The following is a 24176-nucleotide window of genomic DNA, read 5'->3' as shown; positions in this document are numbered from 1 at the left end:
AGGCTGGCAACCCCATTGCCAAGAGTGTTTGTATAATTTTAGAAAATGAAGGGAAATCTTTTTAATACAAAACGTCGATGACAATACGGCACGACTTAGTGCGTTATCACATTATCTGATCCGATATCGGATGTCGCAAGCTTTTTAAAGGCAAAAATCAAAGAGTGCGGCTTAAATGTATGGGATATCAGTCCTACATAAATATAAATAAATAAATAAATATTATACGACATTCTTACACAGATTGACATACGATATCAGATCGGATAATGTGAAAAAGCACATAGTGTGCATCTGTGGCCTGTAGATGCCTGCTCCAGAGACGCCTGCTATTTGAATTCTCATCAAAGTAGCCTGTTCCAGAATAAATTTTACTTTATTTCACAAAGAAAGCAATGAGTTGCAGTCTCCAAAGGACAACCGACCGTCGATAGAAATGTTACGTCGGTTCGTAGAAATAGTGGCGTCGCATTGCGGACTCAATCCATACTGTATCACCTTGAAACTTTAGTAAACGTGGGGCTGATTTTAGTAATGCCTAGAATTAATCACATAGAGGAATGATAATTATAGTGGCTTATCCATACTACTATTATAAATGGGAAAGTGTGTATGTTTGTTAGTTTTTCCGTCTTTCACGGCAAAACGGAGCGACGAATTGACGTGTTTTTTTAAGTGGAGATAGTTGGAGATGTTGTCTTTTTCTAACGCGAGCGAAGCCGCGGGCATCTAGTAAGGTATATTTGTTGTATAACACCTGTTTTATTATGGTATTTTATTGTTGACCTAACTCTGTGTTTATCTCTCAGTAAAGTTTTTTACTCATAGTGTAACATGTCAGAAACTTACTTCCATGTTTCATCATATGCAAGCATAATAATTATATTTTCTCAAACATGCAATGAAATATTGTCTTTACGTTCCTTAAAATGGGCTGGGAAGTATCGCTTTTTGGGCGCAACAACTCGAGAGTCCTGTAAAGGGATTTCATATTATTTTTCAGGCCTAGGCCTGCAAAGTAACTTTTTTTAATAAAATATTGTCCTTTAGAGCATTTTTTTTTTATTTCATTGTATGTTTGAGAAAAGCACTATACATGCCTCGGCGTGAAAACGGATTCCCGGCCTCGTATCCCTATCCGGCCTCGCTCGCACGCTCGCTCGGCCGTATATACCCACTTGGCCGGAAATCCTCATTTTCCCGGCCTCTGATGTAATGTACTATTTTTGTTTAGTTGATTAAATTCCTGTTTCAGTCTCACGATACTTAAAATTTTGTTTATCTTAAGTAGAACATATTTTAAAAATACTAGATGGAGAGCTTGGTGATTTATAGTGGACCAAAATATTTAGATACTTATTTATAGTTATAAATAAGTATCTAAATATTTTGGTCCACAAGGAAACAAGGTTATTTTGAAACAAGGTTCAAATCGAGTTCGATTTGAACCTTGTTTCAAAGTCATAAAGGTTTTTGCAGTAAGGGTTTTAAGAAATGTCGCCTGGTCAAATTCAAATCCACAAAAAGTTGTGTCAAATTTCAAACTTTCCAATTAATTGTTACTAGCCAATAAAAACAAATTTAAGCCATATTGAACCATATTACAATAGGTACACCACATCTCGGACACTGGCGATCAAATGTATGTAAGAGGCGCGTTCCTAGCACACATTCTAAGCTCGTGTAGTTAGGTGAACGCGTACCATGCTTGTGTGAGTGAGACAATTATGACAGGTCGACTGTTCACGTTTTTGACAGGCGGCAACTGTGAGGTAACCGAGAGCGGGATGGGCAGCACTTTCAGCAGGGAGCAGCCTATTCACTCTCCATCCCTTCAACTAACTCCACTTAAAAAATCACGTCAATTCGTCGCTCCGTTTTGCCGTGAAAGACGGACAAACAAACAGACACACACACTTTCCCATTTATAATTATTAGTATGGATTATAGTTACCATAGTACCTAACAGTAGCGATGCGTGAAATTTTTTATTGATAAATCCGGGGGGGTTTTGGGATCTGTTTTGTATGGACTTCTACAGATACTGCAGAATTTTAGGGAACCCGTAGGGAATCGAGTTGTATCGACGCTACGCCACTGGTACCTAATTATTATTGTAAAGTATATACTTAACCTGTATATAAATCCTCAGCCCGCCATTATAGAGTACTTCGGTAACTTTTCACGTCCGACTTCCGAATTTCGCTCACGCTCGGTCGAGCCGCCAAACTTCCGCGGTGTTGGGTGTGCGACGATTAGCAAGTTTTGCTATGTTGTACAGTGGGGTGGAGCGAAAAAACACTTTTCTGGAATTAGCAAACCTTATAGTTATCAATCAATGCCCCTTAGTCTATAAAGCCTTTGTGCAAATTTTCAGATTTTTAAATCAACATCTTCTGCCTTCGCAATAAGTTTGAGATTTTGAAAGTTTTAGATAAAATTTTTTTCGGCAGTATTATGTTCAGTATACATTATTGATACATATTATTACAAGAAACTACCAAAAATTGCGAAAATAGCGTTAAAAATCGCCAATTTTCCTGTACCTAGATAACTGCTATCCAGAAAAAAGTACTTTCATAAATTAAGTTGCAGTGCCACTCTTGGCTATCAAGAGGTTGAAAAGAACAAAATCGTGATAATACAGTGACAGGTTATGGCACTGGACCCACCTCGAGCTAGTAAGCTATGAGCTATCGGCTATAAAACGAACAAAAGATAATCACTCCCGTGCAAATAAAAGAGATACGGCGATTATAGTTACTTGCCCAGCGGTGAGCTACTAAAATCGCCGTCTCTTTTATTTGCACGGGGGTGCCTATCTTTTGTTCGTTTTTATAGCCGATAGCTCATAGCTTACTAGCTCGCGGTGGGACCAGTGCCTATATCGCATTATCAGCAAATTTATGAAAAAAATGTAACTTTAACTAAATAATAACTCATGTAAAGTGCCTATTTCAATGATATATACTCTCAATCTAAGGCCCTCCGCTCACGAGGCTACTCTCAAGCGACTTTCGTCTCATACGCGTATGATACGCGTCGCTCGTGAGTAGCCTGCATACAAATTAACGTCGCTCCGCACACGACGAGACGCGTCTACGACCCGTATGCTACCAGTCGCACGCGACTGTCATTGCTGGTCGCACGCTACTCGAGTCGCATGCACGTTGCAAACAAAAATGGCGGTGGATCAAAAGTTTAATATTCGATTTGTCCAAGAAGTGGAAAATTATCCGTGTTTGTATAATTATAAGCTGCCAGAATATATGAGAAAAGATGTGGTGGAAAAGGCGTGGAATGATATTGGCAAAAAAATGAATATGACAGGTCAGTATAGGTATTATATTTTGTTTTTATGAAATGAAGGGTTTATTTACCTACTATTATTACATTAACCTACTACAAACTATGAAGGGGTGAGTGATAAATAACGTCACGATTCAAAATTCATCGTGTTTCGCCTTCTAAATAGTACTACCTAGCTAATAGTAGTAGGTAGGTATACCAACCAAATATTACGTAACTTGAAAACATGTTTTTTTGTTTGTGTAGATATTTTGCTGTTTTTAGTGTAATTTGGTAGGTTTAGGTCTAAAACGAATGGAACAATATAATTTTTGTAACTAAGGTAATCGGTTTAGAAGTTATTAGTGATTTTTGGTACTTTCGGTTTTAGTGATAGAAGGTTGCACAATAATTAAACTTTAAGTTGCGTAGCACTGTGTGCGGAAACGAGTAGCATACCAGTATGCAACCATGAATTGCATTGCAATCGCGTCGCTTGAGAGTAGCCTCGTGAGCGGAGGGCCTAACTCTACGCCTGAACTGACTAACTTTTTGTGCTTCGCCGTCAAAAGAACAACTCATTTAGACTTATATATTCACCACACTGGAGAATACAGCCAAATGTAAATACTACACGGTAAAATATGACATTGGAGTAGGGTTACCATACGTTTTGACATACTGGGACATGTCCCTTTAAAAATTTCCCGGTGGAAAAGGGAACTATCCCCGTTTTCTTCATCTTCTTTTCCCTTATCCTACGTTATGTGGGGTCGGTACAACTTGTCTTCCTCTTTCAATTCAATTCAATTCAAATTATTTTATTGCATTAATCACATTACATAATTAGGTGGTACAATAGATAGTGCGGTATACATGTGACACCCTGCAAGGGCACAGCAATATACTTAAAACTAACATGCACATAAATTAAATATTTTTAATGTAAGGGAGAGAGCCATCAACATTTTCACTCCTCGTTTGTGTCTTCAAAATACTCGTTTAAATTATAGTAACATTTTTTAATTAAATAATTATACTTTTAAGTGTTTTTTAAAGAGTGGCAATTTTGCTATACTTCTGATCGAATTTGGTAGGTGGTTGTAAATTTTTATAACCATATACGGGGGGCTTGACGTAACTATTTTTAATGTTGAGAGGGGCAATATCAGTTTGTATAAGTCGCGATTATTTCTTTTCATTTTTGATGTGGTCGAAGTAAATAAATTCATTTGATTTCTTACAAATTTACATGATTCCAAAATGTACATGGAAGTGAGGGTCAACGTTTGAAGTTCCCAGAAGTGGTGCCTGCATGACTCCATCTGAGCTATCTTTCATTCTTCTCTATCGTCATCTCAATACCCACTTCTTTTTTTCTCATATTCTCTTTCATACAATCCATCTATCGTTGTTTGGGTTTACTCCTCCCTCTCCATCCATCAACATTCATCTCTAACAATTTTTTGCCTATATGAGATTGATCATTCCTCATAACAAGACCGTACGCCAACCTGCTACTCCTCATCTTTTCCGAACTATCCCCGTCTTCTCTAAGCATTTTTCATATTCATATTCATATCATTTATTCAAACACATGTGTTTACAATTGGTTCACAATGCACCCGTCAGGGTATAGAAACATTAACTTACATACTAGATTCTTAATTCTATACATTTGAAATACTAATTAAACATGTTTGTTATAATAAGAATTACATTCATTGCTTGTTTGTTAAATGTAATGTACAGTAGGTCCACTCACTTGTTGCCGCATAGTAAAAAGAACATATCCCATTCTACGTCCGTAAAATTATGGTAACCTTACACTGAAGGGCTCTAGAGACCTTCGCAATGTAAGACAGAATATATTTTACGTACAAGGAAAACTTACAAGTTTTTTACAAGATATCTTTGAAGGATGAAGATAGTTTGCGAGTTTGGAATGTCCTATTTTCATACTTAGGACAAATTATTAGAAGCCTTCGTTTTTGTTGCTGGAACTTGTAGGTTTGTGGATGGGATTCAATTAATAACCTTTAATTATTGAGGTATGTAGGTACTTAAGTATGAGTGGATTAAAGTATAGGTATGTATTGCAACGGCAGGCATTGTATTGTAAGAATCTAGTTCATTTTTAATTACCAATTTTTACAATCCATAAGTACTTTCGTGAATCAATCTAATCTTATTTTTTTACATTATTTCTACCTTGAAATATTTATAATTATATCACGAAAATTTGCACACTTAAGTCAATAAATTTTTAGTCGTAATTTTTATGCAGATACCACTATATAAAAATTTATACTCTACAAAACTCGTTATCTATTATGTTTCCTAATGACCTTCAGAATATTTTTTTAAATATAAACTGCTTGTTCACAGGCGAAAGACTAATCCAATTCGCGTCCGAGAACCTCGTGACGGAGATCCTCATCCACCCTCAGATGAACACGCTGATGCAGTGCATGAGGAACCTACTCAGCAGCTTCACCAGGCATCGCCACTTAGTCCATGCTGGCTACACCGCCGCAGGAAATGGCTCCTGGATTATGCAGGTACTACAACCCTCAGACGAACCAGGAAACACGCCAGGAACCATCTCAGGAACTTCGCCAGGCACCGTCACTTTGTTCATGTTGGCAATACCGTTGCAGGGAACGGATCTTGGATTATGCAGGTACTTATCTCCAAAAACCACCAGCAGACATTCATTCTTGACCCTTGAATGAACGTTAAAGCATGAGGAACCTGCTCAGCAGCTTCACAATACACCGGCACTTAGTCCACGCTAACTACACCGCCGCAGGAAACGACCTCAACCCTCAGACGAACCAGGAGACTCGCTAGGAACCATCTCAGCAGCTTCACCAGACATCGCCACTTAGTCCACGCTGGCTACACCACCGCAGGAAACGGCTCCTGGATTATGCAAGTACTTCGTGATCTTCAAGGTTCTTCAGGGCCCTTAGAGAAGCCAGGAGACTGTCTTTAAGGAAACACGGGAACCTGCTTAGCAAGTTCGCTAGACATCGCCACTTAGTCCACGCTGGCTACACCGCCGCAGGGAATGGATCCAGGATTATGCAGGTACTCTATGACCTTCTAGCTTAGCCAGGAGTCTGTCTTTATGGAGACACGCTAGTGTGTTAGAAACCTGCTTAGCAGCTTCACCAGGTATGGCAATTAGTGTTGGCTCTTGGATTATAAAGGTACATACAAGTTCATATAATTTCAAGGAACTCTTAATTATGATATCTCTTAGTTTAGACTCAAAGACCTGTTTAAGTAGCTCTCGGTTTCCATGTTCTATAGATTTTACTCGTACCACACACAACGTGGAAAAGTTTTGGATTTTTCTTTTTGAAGTGAAACTTCTAAACGTTTAAATCTCAGTGTTGCCACTTCCAACTGACAGTGTTGAAAGATTAACTCTCAGTGTTGCCAACTCGAATTTTGAAATACCCCTTCTGAACTATTTTCATTTTCACATTACGAAGTTTCACTCCTTCCGCGCAGATGGACTCCACGCACTATTTTTTTATCAGCTACAAAATAAGGAAGAAAGAAAGAAAAGAAAAACATATTTATTTAGTACAGCACACATACACAGCACAAAATGGTGAAATTAAAAAAAAAAACAAATAATAAAAACAAATACACAAAAATATCATAAGAAAATTATATACACACAAACAGAAAATTACACTTGTGTGTCCAGCAATGTGTGCAGTACGGAAAAGGCTTTGACTCAGCATTTACAAAATGTTCATAACAAAAACCTTTAGTTTGCCTTTAGTACCTAGTAAATTACCTTTGTTTTAGATGATGAGATAAAAATAACACTGTAAATTAATTCCAGGACCTTCTTACATCAAAGAGGATTGTTGTGCGCGATTTTCTTAGAGTTAATTAAAATCTTGACTTAGTTACTCTGTAGGATATTTTACGTTTTCTACGAAACGTACTACAAGGCTTTCTTAGAAAGTTTTGCTTTATTATATAATCAGTAAGTAGGCAGGTACTTATCTAAGTAGAAAGCAGAATCTCTAAATGTAAGTAACTTGTAAATGCATATTATGCGTCATTTTTCTGACTAATGGTCTGACCGGAAGACCAGCGCTGGAAGCCAGCTCGCCAGCAATATGCCGATGTTAGGTAAAGCCATTTCGTGGCTCTTCATATTATATCTGTATATCTCCAAAGTTTACTGTCTGTGGTCTTACGAATAAACCATTAGTCTATTCTATTCTATTCTATTCATATTTATAAGTAAGAATACTAAAATACAAAATGTAGGCTTATTAAACGCGAGTATTTTAAAATATGCACAGTAAGTACAGTTGTACTTTTATTAATATACTTATTTGAATAATTAATTTTGTTTTTAAATATTACAGAAAGTTTTTACCAACTGACTTAAAGTAAGCCCATTAATAATAATAAAAAATCCATACTATTTTTAACCTTTCCACTACGACGCGTTAATGAGTCTTTATTTGCCATCAATCATTCCACCCTCCGAACTCCTTCAAAGGTAATATAATTAAAGATTCAACAAGGCCCTTTTTCCTTCGATACATGTACTGTATCTGACATTTAATTGCCGAATTCCAGAGGAAACTAATCAAATATTCACGAGTTCCGGGAACGCCTCCGTTGTTGCTTTGACAGTTTCACTTGTAGCATTGACGATTTGCCTGGTTTTACTTAATGAGTTCTACATAATTTATTTTCGTATAATACCTATGCTGTTGTATAGCTTTTCGACTGTTCGCTTGGCATAAAATTCTCTTCCTTTTCTAACCGTATTGATTGAAAACTTTCTTCGTTTCACTTTATATGCATTCGTTTCGAGTCGCCCAGCATCCACACTAAACTTTGCTTAGTTTGGGGCTAGGATGATTTGTGTAAAGTATCCCCAAATATTTATTTATTTGAATAAAATGGCTCTGATACTCGGAGAGGGCATGCCAAAAATAGAACGCGACCGGTATCCTCCGGTTCTGCATGTACTCGTTGATCCTCGCTGCGTGCGAGCGTTACTCAAGGACAAACCTTGCGGCGCAAAAATTTGTTAGAAGAATTATTACTGGTTTTATACTATGTTTTTTTTTTATTTTAACTACGGACGAACACTTCATTTTAATAAAATGCACTACGTTTGTGTACAACGTAAACAGAACACAAAATCCATCAAAATGAAACAATTATTTCAAAGGTTAAATGGGTGAATCAACTTTTCTTTGCCAGGAAAATTTCGCATACTTCGACTACATGTGGTCAGAAAATTTAATTGGGATTTAGTCTAATTAATGTATAATTATTATATTAAAGACAAATATAATAGCTACGCAATACAACATGTAATTATAGGATTTCCTATTTTATAACTTTGTTTCGAGCAGTGACCCAGTGGACATAGCTGTCCCTCACTTTTGTATGAAAAAAGTGTCTCTTCCACTGAGTCACATATTGTTTTAATTAAAAATGAATCGTTTTTAAAATTTTCCGTAATTGGTATACGTGAAATAAGGATCTTTATTCACGATGGTAAGGTTAAAAATCACAAAAGTAGACCTAATAATAAGTAAGGGTAATTCTTGCAAAAAGCAAGAAAAAGTTGATTCACCCAAATGTTAGTCCGCCATCTTGAATATCCGTGTGCCAATGCCGTCGGTAGGAAATTGGTTGCGCTAAAACAACGAGGCTAGAACTAGTTCAATTGATCATGTTGCGGAGATGAAGCATTGAAAGCAAGTTAATAAGTGAAACCTAAGTTTAATTACCTAAGTTAGATATTACTTAAGACTATGCTATCTCAGTGACCCGAAGTAGATATTGAAACTTTGACACTAGACTTCGCAATTCAGCAGGTCACATGTGGTCTTCTTTAACCTTCCTAGTTCCCTGCTAACTCCTTGAGAAACGAACTCCTTACGCCATAGTCCAAGTGGTTTTTCAAGAATAATTTTTAAGCGATCTGTTTTTAACCTTTTTATTTGGTAGGGTAATCATTACTGAAGCGCTGGTGGCCTAGCGGTAAGAACGTGCGACTTTCGATCCGGAGGTCGCGAGTTCGAACCCCGGCTCGTACCAATGAGTTTTTCGGAACTTATGTGCGAAATGTCATTTGATATTTGCCAGTCGCTTCTCGGTGAAGGAAAACATCGTGAGGAAACCGGACTAATTCCAATAAGGCCTAGTTACCCTTCGGGCTGGAAGGTCTGATGGCGGTCGCTTTCGTAAAACTAGTGTCTACGCCAAATCTTGGGATTAGTTGTCAAAGCGGACCCCAGGCTCCCATGAGCCGTGGCGAATGCCGGGATAACACAAGGAGGATGTGGGTAATCATTTCACTCATCCTCAAGGTGGTTTAAAGGGCCTTTTGCCGGTAAATTTTGTTTAAGTTTCGCTGATAGTGCTCCGCCTGTCGACGTACTGTCACTGAAAATACATAAAAGGGGTAAGGTACAGCGGGGCAACTGGGGGCTAATGTAACTTGTCCATTTTTTCCATGTTTTACAATGTTTGCAATAATAAATAAAGTGTCTACCGTTTATTTATATGGTAAGCGTGTTCAGTGGATACATGTACAACTCAACTTCATAATGGAAAAAATGGATTAGTTAAAATTGCCTCCCAGTCGAGATTTGCCTCGCTGTACGTGTATGTCTTTTCTGCGGCAATAGTTCGGCTGTCAACGTACTGTCAGCGAATGGGTTAAATACCTAAAGATATTACTCTATTCTTACCTTAATTCACATACACATACGTATTGAACTTCAACTGAGGAACTTTTTATTGATAAATCCATTATATTCGGTAGATGAATATATGGAATTAAAATTGTAATAATTTACTTGACATTTTGAACTATTATTATTACCAATTGCTCATAATTTCATTTTAATATGACGATCATTATGAGATACCTAACTATTAGACTTTTAATTTGACTTGTGCTATATTATTTATTTAGTTTTTAATGACGGTGGTTTTGAAAACCACATTTACAAATTGTTAATTTAATAATTTCTATTGTTTTTGAGTATTATTGACGTTATATTATTGTATCTTTGCATGCCAAATTATTATAATTGACGATCATAATGTAAATTCATATAGGTTAACGTAGAATAATTTATACTGTAATTTACCATTATGAAATAAATAAATAAATATAATCACGCACAGGCGTCCGGGTTACGAATTTCAACACCCCCTTTCGGCACTGGTCCCACCGCGAGCTATTAAGCTATGAGCTATCGGCTATTAAAACGAACAAAAGATAAGCACTCCCGCGTAAATAAAAGAGACACGGCGATGTTTATAGCTACTCGCCCAGCGGTGAGCTATCAATATCGCCGTGTCTCTTTTATTTGCACGGGAGTGCTTATCTTTTGTTCGTTTTTATAGCCGGTAGCTCATAGCTTACTAGCTCGCTGTGGGACCAGTGCCTTCTTCCCGTGGGTATCGTAGAAGGCGACTGTGGGATATGGGTTAAATTGTGGCGTAGTATGCGAGAGGCTGGCAACCTGTCACTGCAATTTCACAGCTTCGTTTTCCTTCAGCCCCTTATTTTCTAAGAGTGGCACTGAAACTTGAGTAGTTTCATGTGCTCTGCCTACCCCTTGATGGAATACAGACGTGATTGTATGTATGTATGTCTGTAGTAACTTTTTAGGCACCCTAACCAGAAAATGTTCAAATTTAAAATGTATAAGATACTTTCGTAGGTTTTAGCCAAAATTAAAACGAGCAAGACACTGTTAAATCATTAAATTCATATGAATTTTATGATTTAACCGACTTCTTTACCCAGAAGGAGGAGATTCTATATATTCGGGTTCGTGTTTTTTTTAATGTATGTTTTATTGTTTACGGATTACTTCGAGACGCCTGATTTCCATAATTCTATAGATTTGTACATTCAGTTAATGTTTACGGAGTATTTATATATTAAATTGGAACGTGAAAAAGTTTACTGCCAGTGCCAGTTTAATAAAAAGGAACTGAAAGTATGTTATTTCACAAACGAATTAAAAAAATATATCTTTCCTTTTTTTCTACCAAAGCAGCGAAAATAATTTGCCTTGAAATGTTTTTCAAAACACGTCCTGACCTCTCCCAGCTACGTTACACCTTTATTCTCCCAAAAATCATATCACAAAATCGCAAAACAGAACGCTTGATATTCGCCTAAAACCATCCAATTGCCGTGTCGAAAAACGTTCCTTTCCACGCAACAAAGCGTGAATTTTTCGAATTTCGAACGAATTTCCGTTTTCGTTTTTAGCGCTTTTCATTTGTCTGGAAATTAGTGGAGGCGGTCAGCTGGCAACTGTGATCGAATAAGCAGTGTTCACATTGAACGAAGCCCCGTATGACGCTGATTTGATTTAACACAAGTTCATATTGAACGCGGATCTGTATGCTGTTTTAGTGTGTTTTTTTTTTAGATTGGAGACGATAATATGATAGATAGGGTGATAGTAAAGTATTCGTCTGCCTAACCTCATATGCCTCTTTAAGACCCCGCGCACACGGGCGACAAAGTAGCTCGGCGACTTTCGTATTTGTATGAAAAGTTGCGTCGCCTCGTGTGCGCACCTTCATACTAGCCCATAGACCGAGCGACGGAGAAAAAACAGTTTTGTCGCCCGTGTGCGCGGAGCCTAACTTGTCTAAACGAAGGTTTTAATATTTTTAGAGGTATAATTATTAAATGGGCTTATTCTTGGCCACAGACTAGCCAAAGGCTCGCCCAGAAGATGCCTGTTGACCCTAGATTTGAAGGTTGCCAAGTTATATGAGCTCGGAAATATAGCCGCCGGTAAGGAATTCCGCTCCTTGTGCGCATAAGAAAAAAAGAATTTGGGAAATGAAACCGTTTTATTCATCATCATTCATATTCACCGTCTCTGTAAGGTTAATATTTTTTTTTAAATTTATTTATCTAAAAACACTTATATACTATTTTATTACATTTGAACAGCGAGCGAAAACCGCTAACGGTTTATCTGCCGCCGTTGTCGCTCGTTTACATTGTACCTAATAGGTATTTTTATTCAATAAAGGTACGTACGTACGTACAACGTACAATCACGCCTGTATCCCATAAAGGGGTAGGCAGAGCACTTGAAACTACTAAAGCTTCAGGGCCACTCTTGGCAAATAAGGGGTTAAAAGAAAACGAAACTGTGGCATTGCAGTGACAGGTTGCCAGCCTCTCGCCTACACCACAATTTAACCCATATCCCATAGTCGCCTTCTACGACACCCACGGGAAGAAAGGGGGTGGTGAAATTCTTAACCCGTCACCACACAGGCAAATCAATAAAGGTATTAATCTATATTTATATCTAAGTAGTTATTTAAACAGTTCTTATCTAATTAATAAGGAAAGAAGCATTTCATTATATTAATATGGAATATTAATATGGAATTACATTATTTTGTGATTTGTATACATATATTTTGCAATTCATACCTTAGCGACGTAGTGCGGTTGACTACTCGTAGTTATTCAATATAAAATTATATTTTATCTCCTTGTAATAAAATAAAATAAATAAATAAATAAAATAAAACAGAGTTGTAACTCCATACATCAGTAAATGCAAGTTATTTGTAGTGACATCTAGAGTCATTCGCACGTCAACCACGCGTCAACTAGCGTAATTTATCATTACCGCTACTCGACACTAGGTGTCAACGGTGTCTCGTTTGCCAAAAAAATAATATTAGGACAGTTTACAACTTATTTGTATTATATTACAAGCAGAAGGAATTGAAAACAATACTGATTAATACTATTGTAATATTAGCTAAAACGTAATGCGGAGGGATAAAAGGCATGTGACGAGAAAGATATTACGAATAAATGTGGAAGGTGGTGGAAGTAACAGGAGAAGAACACCGAACAAGAGGTGGATGGACTGTGTGAGACATGATATGGAACTAAAACAAGTTAATGATGAGATTACGAGTGACAGAGATGTATGGAAAGGAAAGACATGCTGCGCCGACCCCAAGTGACTGGGATAAGGACAAGAGAATGATGTAATATTAGCTAAAATTGTTGAGCATTAGACTCTTCGTTCGTCGCGAGTGTCGCGACATCTATTGGCAAGTAGCAGTACTGATAACTTACGTTATTTGACGCGTGATTGTCGCTAGATGTCACTACAAATAATCCGCATTTACAACTCTTCCCTCACTTATTCCTCTTTGTTCAAGCTCTAGTGAAGCTTCAGCCTTAGGAGGGCTTTGCCGGTTGGCTATTTGGTCAGGTACAAGGTATTGTGTCAGTATTGACGCAGCGAGCCCGGCTTCACAATCAAATTACTTGGAAGGTTGCTTTGTCGCTGCGTTTGATATTTAGCAGTTTATTGGGGACTGGTAGACATTTTCACCTTATATCCCTGTCACTTGAAAGGTTAGATGAAAACGCAGCTATTTTTAGGGCCTATATCAGATGGACTGTTATAAAATGTAACATGGACTGCAGTTTCTACACTAGTCGCAGTATACTTTGCAGTCAAACTGTATCGGCCCTTAAGAGGGCCTCGGCCGGTTAATATTTGGTCAGGTGCAAAGGTGTCTCAGTTAGATTTGTGCCTGCTCGTTCACTGAAAATATCGCTCCCAACTAGCTCCCAACCACTTTGTCGGAGTTCTTTTTATTTTTTATAACACTAAGTTCTCGCGCTTTGTACACATATTAAAAATCACACAACTCGAACGCGATTAATAAAACAAAATTGAAAAAACCCCCGACATAGTAGTAAAATCGGTATTTTCATGAAACATGGCTAAGAATTCCCGACTAAATCAGCTTTCAAACAAAAAAAACCGAAATCTAAATCAGTCATCCGTTCGGCAAGCACACAGATAGTCATAGGGCTTACGGAAAAAAACTGCATTTTATGCAGAAAGCAAGCCACTTTGCACAGTGATACTAGGGACCAATACAAATGATTTCATCCGAGGAAACACGATTTTCATCCACTAGAATTCAAGATGGCGGACATTTTCCAAAATGGCGGCCGCATATTTTTAAAAATTTATAGAATCATAACGGCTGCACCGATTTTAATGGTTGGGGTGTCTATCAGTTCGTATTGAAGCGCATATTAATATAAAAAAAATAAAATCATAAAAAAAATAAGATGGCGGCCGAAAAATAAGAAAAATATGAAATTTTCAAACTTTTTTTTTCATTATCGTGAAATTTACCAATAAATTTTCTATGATATGGCCACATTTGTATGTATTTAAATTAAACCTGATAATATTATCTACACAATAAAATAAAAATCATGAAAATCCGTTGAGTAGTTTTTGAACTATACCCATTTCAAATGGAGCGCGCGGATTTGAAAGACGTTTTCGCACATGATGTAAAAAAAATTGGAATCATAACGGCTGCACCGATTTTAATGGTTGGGGTGGCTATCAGTTTGTATTAAAACATTTATTCATATAAAAATTTAAATCATTAAAAAAAATTAAAGATGGCGGCCGAATAATAAGAAAAAAATGAAATTTTCAATTTTTTTTATTCTCACGAAATTTACAAATAGTTTTTCTACGATATGGTCACATTTTTATTTATTGAAATAAAATCTGATAATATCATCTGCAAAATAAAACAAAAAACGTTAAAATTCGTTCAGTAGTTTTTGAACTATACGCATTGCAAATGAACCGCGCGGGTTTGAAAGAAGTCTCGTACCGCTATACACGCAAGACTGATTATTTATTTTGGTTACAACTTACTATATTACTATTCAGAATCAATGTTTTTAGTATTTATATACATTATTAGTATTTTATTCCGAGTTTAGGTATATTTAGATAACCCCCGTAAACTTTGATGGTCATAATTTTTATTTTAATACGTAAAAGAACTTAAATGCACATATTATTAATAAATTAAAACGGGACTTAATCGCGTAAAACTTACGTTTTATATTTAACCCGACGTTTCGGACATGACATTACGTCCGTGGTCACGGGTAGACTGGCTGGGAGTTGTATCAACATCTTCTAGCTGTACGAGTTTTTCGAACTACCCGCACTTGATTGTCATCAGTCACTTTTACGCTAGGGTTGCCACTCTGCCTACATACAACACTCACGACATCCGATGGTATGGGACGGGAAGTTTTCTCACGTTTACACTTGCTAATCACTGGATTCCACGAAGATGAAATCCCTTGCCCTTCATTTTGATTGAAATTACGATGTTTCCTGATTTCAATCGCTTCACGTACTTTCCTGCTATAGTAAAGACGTTCAGTTGAAAGGACTTTGGGATTATGCAGTTCAATCCAGTGGTTCGGTCCTGACTCTAGCAAATGCTCGGCAACCGCAGACTTATTTATTTGTCGTTTTTTGACCGCCGCGATATGTTCTTTGACCCTTTCCGCTATGGTGCGTTTGGTTTCTCCAATATAAGAACTACCACAGCTACAGTCAATCTTATAAACGCCTGGCGTCTGATATGGAATAACATCCTTTGCTGACCTTAGTTGCCCCGCCACCCTCGACAACGGCATGTACACAGTCTGTATCGAATACTTCTTTAGTATGGTACCAACCTTGTCTGTCACTCCCTTGACATAGGGCATAAATGCCGGTCGTCTTGCAACATTCAGATGCTTCTTCGCAGGCTTTCGTCTCGGTTGCCGACAATCCACCCTGTACCCATTCTTCCTAAGAACCTCCTGAATGTGTGTCATCTCACTCTCTAAAAATTCAGGGTCACAAAGGTCATGTGCTCTGTTCTTTAGGGAATTAACGACGGACAGTAGGTGACGAGGGTGGTGGTGAGACTGAGCATTGAGGTATCTATCTGTGTGAGTAGGCTTCCTGTAGACAGTGTGCGCCAAGGATCCATCCATCCGACCTATCACTTTCACTAAGGTCAGCAAAGGATGTTATTCCATATCAGACGCCAGGCGTTTATAAGATTGGCTGTAGCTGTGGTAGTTCTTATATTGGAGAAACCAAACGCACCATAGCGGAAAGGGTCAAAGAACATATCGCGGCGGTCAAAAAACGACAAATAAATAAGTCTGCGGTTGCCGAGCATTTGCTAGAGTCAGGACCGAACCACTGGATTGAACTGCATAATCCCAAAGTCCTTTCAACTGAACGTCTTTACTATAGCAGGAAAGTACGTGAAGCGATTGAAATCAGGAAACATCGTAATTTCAATCAAAATGAAGGGCAAGGGATTTCATCTTCGTGGAATCCAGTGATTAGCAAGTGTAAACGTGAGAAAACTTCCCGTCCCATACCATCGGATGTCGTGAGTGTTGTATGTAGGCAGAGTGGCAACCCTAGCGTAAAAGTGACTGATGACAATCAAGTGCGGGTAGTTCGAAAAACTCGTACAGCTAGAAGATGTTGATACAACTCCCAGCCAGTCTACCCGTGACCACGGACGTAATGTCATGTCCGAAACGTCGGGTTAAATATAAAACGTAAGTTTTACGCGATTAAGTCCCGTTTTAATTTATTAATAATATGAGTGAAGATCGTGTTAGTTTAAATCAATTAAATGCACATAACATAACATTTGTATTAATAGCAATTGTCCTTTCCGAGGACTCCAGAAATAATTTTCGACAACTTCTGTAGGGGGTTACAGAAATATCTATGTATAAAATAACTTATTTTCTGCTTTTCGTCTACTTAGTCTACGTTTCGAGATGGTTTGCTTGTTATGCGACAGGGAGCGTATGTTTTGTAGTGCTGACGATGTTGGTGGGATGCTGGTTATTAATTTTGGTTGGAAACAGTTCCTTGCGCACCAAGTTCACCGATAAATGTGGAGTCTGCGGATCATATATAGGCCGCAGGTGAACTTTTCAAGCTTGGCCATTAATTTATTCCTCCAGGAAGACACTGTTATGTTAGTATGACAACCAACAAGGCTTGTTCCAGAAACTGTAGCCTGTTGATGTTATTAGTGTGGTGATTTTTTTTTTTCTAAACAATTTACTTCCTCAGAGAACATTTGCTCTGCTATTTCAGGGTAAACCATAGGAACGTAACCGGAAGAAGCTGATAGCCTCATTGTACCTCGCGCAAAAGATATGGCGGAACAGGGACTCACGCGTATCATCAGATCTTCCGATACAAATGTCTTGGTATTTAAATAAAAACTACTGGAGTCTGAAGTACGGGTGAAGGATAGACGCAAAGTCAGTGGCCAGATTCGGGGTTGGGCCTAGCTTAGAGCCCGAAAGGTCTTTGCCTCGTGAAGAGGCCTCGAGTGAATTCAGGGTGGTAACGGGTACTAGTGTCCCATGCCCTTTGTTGTTTGAGTTTATCTCGCAGTTTGTAGCCGTGGAGGTTTTCAAGATGTTACTTGCGAGATCGGACGTGATGTAAATGGAGGCAGGAATGTCGGCAAAACGACACTTTACGAGTGCCTAAGCCCCCAAACCATACCGGAAAACAGGCCTGAGTCCATGCTTGCTCACTAAAATATGTGTTAAGAACGGTCCCAATTTGGCATTTAAGCATGGGATCTATGGAGCTAATTATATTGGGAAATTTCCAAGTCTTATCTAGTATATTTTCTTAATATTTTAAATGAGAATAACCTGCCAGAGTATAAGTTATAAAATAGCCAACACTTTGGATCCTGGAAGACCGACTGCTCTTTGTGGTTTTCACGTCTTTACGTCTGTCACCACTTCTTTTTTCAATACAAAAGAAAAACATCATGTTCTAAAACATTGTTTGCACACTCTGAAGTTATACCAGCTTTGATAGAAACATCGTAGTAACTACAAAGTCTTCCTGGAGGAATAATCGCCATGCTTGAAAAGTTCACCTGAACTAGGTGAGCAAGAAACTGTTTACCACCAAAAATAAATTAGTAACCAACATCGGCAGCACATGCGCTCCGTGTCATATAACAACGCCCCATATTCTGGATATTACTTCTGTGCCTATGCCATCATCCTGGGGTTGGAAGACGTACAATGATAGTTGGGTACTGCAGTCGTCTGAAAACAGGGAGATAATTATGGTATGAATGGGAATACTTGGACAATTGCGGTTGTGAAACAGGCTGCGAAACAATACGCTGTACGTGTTGTGGATCTACCCTGCGCAATGCAAATAATGTAATGTAACATTTGCACAGGCAGCTGCCAAAATAAAAAGTATTTTGCAAAAATGATATTGTAAATTATTATTTATTCATTATTTCCTTGTATTTTGATATTATTTTGAATGACTCTTTTATCTTTCAGTATAACCTAGACGAGAAGCAAAAAATAAGTTTGTATTAATATATGTTTCCGTAGCCCCCTACAGAAGTTGTCGGAGATTATCTCTAGCCTTGAAAAGGAGAGGTGATGCAAATGTTATGTGTACCTATTTAAGTTCTTTTACGTATTAAAATAAAAATTATGACCATCAAAGTTTACGGGGGTTATCTAAATACACCTAAACTCGGAATAAAAAACTAATAATGTATAAAAATACTAAAAACATTGATTCTAAATAGTAATATAGTAAGTAGTGAGTACTGGTGACCAAAATAAATAATCAGTCTTGCGTGTATAGCGGTACGAGACTTCTTTCAAACCCGCGCGCTTCATTTGCAATGCGTATAGTTCAAAAACTACTGAACGAATTTTAACGTTTTTTTGTTTTATTTTGCAGATGATATTATCGTCGCTGCGCGTGCAAAATTCGCTATGTGATTTTTAACGATTTTTCGTTTTCAATGCCATTTTAAACCTTATTTTTAAATACATATGCTCCAAAAATAGCGTCGAGCTCATTTCAGTATTACAGGTTTTATCAAAAGTAGGTATGTGATGCCCATACATTGAATGTTCCTCCTATAATCGCTAACTGCAATAAATCACATAACTACATTATCTTCTTATAACAGCAGTTTTGGAATTGCGCCTGCTATGTGAATTATGACACATAGCTATATTTTCGGAAATATTGTATAAAAATCATAATCATAATCATAAATCGTTTATTTGCCAAAAAATATCTATATAGGTACATTTCCAAGCAGAACTTAACATAATTACATTTTTGCCATTAAGGTTATATCCGTCGGCCCCAAACTAGGCGCAGCCTGTATCTCGGGAACCGAAAAAATAGATTTAACTGTGGGACTTTGTCTAAACGGAATATGTTGGCCGTTTTGTTTTTTGAAAAATATTTTTACAAAGGTAATACAAATTACATTAAATTCTAGAAAAGTGCATGCACAGAGACAATAAAAAAAAAGCTATTTAAACTAAGTAAACAGGGCAGACATGCATATGTGGAAGTGACATTTAATGAGTGTGCGCGTGTGTGTGTGTGTGTGTGTGTGTGTGTGTGTGTGTGTGTGTGTGTGTGTGTGTGTGTGTGTGTGTGTGTGTGTGTGTGTGTGTGTGAGTATACGCAACTAAGTATGAATTATTTCTTCTGTTTGATCGTAGGACTGAGAAAGAAGCCATTTTTTAGTTTTTGATTTTAAGATAGAACAAGAGAAGTCATCAAAGTTACATATCTTGGAGACCCTGTTGTAGACTGTAGGGTGTAGAAAGAATGGAAAGCGTTTGGCGAACGCAGTATGGGCTCTAGGACAAGAAATAGTAAGGTGATTAATACGCTTCAGACGTCGCCTGATGTGGTCAACAGAAGATACAGCAATTCTATGAGATTCTGTAACAGCTTTTACTATGAAAAGTTGACGAACTCTAAGAACTGATGTTTCTCTGTACAACTCGTCGGTGGGATAACGAAAAGGTTTCCTCAACATTACCTTCAGTACGGCTCGCTGCGCCCGTTCTAATTCTATCATTACGCTTTTGGCGGCGCCACCCCAGGCTGCAATACAGTACTGAATAATAGATTGGCAGAGTGCAAAATATACTAATTTTAATACAACTTGGGACCCTCCGCCTCTTAGAAGTTTCATGATATAAATAATTTTTCTAACCCTGCCTGACAATATTTTAATGTGTGATCTAAAGGACAGTTTTTGGTCAATTGCCACTCCGAGATACGTGACCGTTTCCACACGGTCAATGGAGTCGCGTGAACCGAAACTGGAAGACAAAGCCAAAGTATTACAAGAGTGAGGCGCAGATGAAAGGGTTTTATGAAAAGTTAAAAATTTAGTTTTTTTAGTATTCAGAGTAAGTAAATTTCTATCTAACCAGTCAGCTACACGCGACATGCCAGTCTCTGCCAACGACTTTACCTCAGGCCACGACCGACCACTGAAGAGGACCACAGTGTCATCAGCGTAACATATCATCTCAGTGTTCTGCTTCTGGATTGATAGAATGTCATTCATATATATAAGAAAGAGCGTTGGCCCCAGGATGCTGCCCTGTGGGACACCGAATTTGATAGGCAAATCGCTACTTACGGTATCGCCGACTCTGACATGCTGCGCACGATTTGTGAGATAGCTTTCGAACCATCCCAGCGCCGAACCTCTTATGCCAGTGTATTCAAGTTTTTTGAGAAGAATCGGCGCTGAGACAGTATCGAAGGCTTTTGCCAGATCAAGAAAAACTCCGATACAGTGTTTTCCCCGATCAAGATCAAAAAAGATCAAAAAGATGTGTTAGACGTTTGTGCCCGATTTGTACAATCTCATACACAGCGATAATTTTGTACTATTTGTAGAAATCGTGAATGTTTCCAGATCGTGTGTTTTGCGTCACATAGCAGGCTTTTCTTATAAAAATCTAGCCTACTCTCTAAAAACTTGTTTAAATGGTGTAAGGTAGGTGGGTTTGTAGTCAATTATAACCTCTATAAATGAGAAGAGTGTAGTTTCCCTTTTTATTGAGACTATGTCTGAAAGTACTCACTCTGACCGAATAGTTATTTTTTAATATTTGTTAAAAATAAATCATTTCAAATTGATTTTTAAGATTAACTGTCAGAAATTTATTAGTGTTTAGTATACTGACAAATTTCGTGTAGGGTCCAGTGCGTGTAAACGTATATTACAAACTATCGAAATACGATAAAGTTAAGCTAAGTAACTCAAAAACATAGCAAGTGACTTAACATTTCATTGGTAAGACATCGTTTTGTATGAAATTTTGTGTGATAAGATCTATCTATCCTTTCTGGAAACATTTTAAAATAAATAAATGAAAATAAAATGTTTAATAAATGAAAAAAAGCTGACTTGAGAAATCACACAAAGTTTTGAGTGACAAAGATTGCCCAACTAGCAAAAAAGTCTTGGATTGCGCACTTTATAAGAGTGGTGGGCTTATATCACTCTTATAATTGTTTTGGAACATGTTACTGCTCTTATATTAGTCTTAGACAAGCTAGTACGGACTCTAGAACACTCTGTCTCATTACTTAGTCTCATATATGTATATAAGCGCATTTTATAATACTATTATAAGCCTCTTACTCCTACAATAACATTTACGTAGATTCATTGTTCTTGAGAGTAACTGTTCTTATAGTCCTCTTCTCTAAGTTTATTTGATTTTATAATGGTCCTGATAAATGCTCTTGTAAGAATGTCAGACTAATATCAGCATAACATAAAAACACTATAAGTACATACTTTTTTCATCTTTTTTAAAACTATTATAAGGTCAATAGCAGTAGTTAAGTAAGATATTAGAGTGATATTGGATCATTTGATGTTATAATGGTCTTAATAAATGCTTTTGTAAGAATTTCAGACTAATATCAGCATAACATAAAAATACAATAGTGCATCTTTTTGTGACCTTATTTAAAGCTATTATGAGATTAATAGCAGTAATTTAGTTCGATATTAGAGTGATATAGGATAAACATACTTAAATAAACAATAGATGATATCAATATAAAGTGGATTGACCTTAACCTTTCGTATGCGTCTGTCAAAAAATTGTCATTAATATATTAGTCATAATAACTACATGTTAAAGTTGAAACAATATGGAGCAGATCCGCTCCTAAGCATACGAGAGGTTAAATCAATTTTGGGAACACAGTTGTAAGTATACAACCATTTCACATCACCAACTTTGTCATTTAAATAAAAAGTAAAAACAATAAGTATACTTGTATTTATATGGTCAAGTGATATAAAATCAGGTCAAGATTAAGAAAATGAGGTTTTATATAGTTAAAGCAAGGAATCCTAAATTAATTAAACATGGCCGTATCATTGGTATTCAAGAACGCTAATATTATAGTAAATTATCTTATAATAGTCTAATAGCGCACTGAGAAAATGCAACTATAACAATGGCGTCTTTTTACTGCAAATAAAGAAATAAAATAATTAACGAGGATACAAAATACTATTATTTGAGTGGGCGCATGAAATTTGAAGTGTAAATAAGGGTCTATTTTACAGTAAATAATATTTTCCAAATACTTAGGTACCGCGCAATATAAAGAAGCACCAAGGATAAGAAACACGAAGTTTATAAATATTACTAAATGGTAATACGTAATTACCTTTAGTGTTTATTTTGTCACAACGTAGCCGTAGAATGTTTCAAATATCGTGTTGTCGTACAAAAATCAAAATAAGCTTGTTTAGGCTCACAAGAGTCTAATGTTGGATCAAAATAAGCCTATGCAGGCTTATAAAATACTTACGTGAAAGCGATATTAGCCTAAGAAAGCTTAAATTAGTTTTGGCAAGATTACTGTAAAAGCGAACAGTATGCAATAAAAGTGATGTTAGAACGATATTAAAATAAATACGCTTATAATTGTGCCCAAATCCAGGCTTCTACGATGATATAGAATCAATATAAAACCAAAAAAATTTAGTCTTGAGATCGTTGTAAGCGCGACTTTTGCTAGTTGGGTGTTTATCGTTTTCGGATCAAGAAAGAAAAATGGAACCCTTATACAATTATGTACTTTCTTGTCAATCCGTTTATCAATTTTTCAATATTCTTTATTTCGGAAAAACCCTATACTCAAGTGTACTGTACCGTTCCTTGAAGCTGTAAAAAAACCTTATTTCTAAGTAAATACAACATACCTTAATTGAGTTGAAAAAAAATCTACACTCTCAAGGAAGTCAAAATTAATAGGGTACTTCCGGTTGACCTAAACTATGAAATTTGGAAAATAAATCGTATTACACCATACATGATTATTAATATAGTTGTGAGAAAAAAAAATAGTAAAATATACACGTAACCTTCGGTGTTCGAGCCAGACTAGCATTATCCAGTTTTTTCAAGTTAAAAAATGTATAATGAAATCTTATTCAATACATAAATGTTTACATAATACCACATTGAGCAACTTTGTAACTGAAATAACCTCCATTCATAAAAATTTATGGAAAAAATATATTATTATAGTTGTAATATATTGGTAGTAATATATTAATTTAATCGAGTTTTTTATTATAGTATTGTGTATTAAGCTTATAGTATTAAATCATGTTTTTTCTGAAATAATTAATTCGAAAATGAATTGCTAAATTACAAATAAACAACAACATAGTTAATTCAAATCATATGATTAAATAACCATGTGACGATAAAGTGCACAAATTGTATTTTGTTCCTTAAGAATAAAATCTAGTTAAGTGATTGTAAGACACATACCGGTTTTTTATGACTCAAATTATAATCGCTATGTAACTTATTTATGAAAAAATATTTTTTTAACCTTATAATAACAGAAATAAAATTTCAAGTTATTTCTTAATGTATGCAAAAGTGAAAATACTTATGCCATAAAAATATTGATTTATTTATGTTCAATAATTGCCGAAATAAACAGTTTTTTGTGTCTCCTGTAAAGTAGGTTAAAAATACATAGCGAAATTTGCACACGCAGCGACGTTATCAGATTTTATTTCAATAAATAAAAATGTGACCATATCGTAGAAAA

At 36.6% G+C, this 24176-nt stretch overlaps 1 protein-coding gene across 1 annotated transcript in view; it reads left to right on the top strand.

Annotated features, from left to right (window-relative positions):
* The window catches only part of LOC125233897 (microtubule-associated protein futsch), a 290060-nt gene that overhangs the window by 220103 nt on the left and 45781 nt on the right, over positions 1-24176 (top strand). Inside the window, exon 3 of the mRNA XM_048140062.1 lies at positions 5677-5849. Coding sequence (XP_047996019.1) covers positions 5677-5849 — 173 coding nt within the window. The remainder of the gene's footprint in view (positions 1-5676; positions 5850-24176) is intronic.

This window comes from Leguminivora glycinivorella, chromosome 15 (assembly GCF_023078275.1).
Source record: "Leguminivora glycinivorella isolate SPB_JAAS2020 chromosome 15, LegGlyc_1.1, whole genome shotgun sequence".
Taxonomy (NCBI): Eukaryota; Metazoa; Arthropoda; class Insecta; order Lepidoptera; family Tortricidae; genus Leguminivora; species Leguminivora glycinivorella.
The sequence above is the reverse complement of the archived record's forward strand: the minus strand, read 5'-3'. Positions and strand labels throughout refer to the sequence as shown.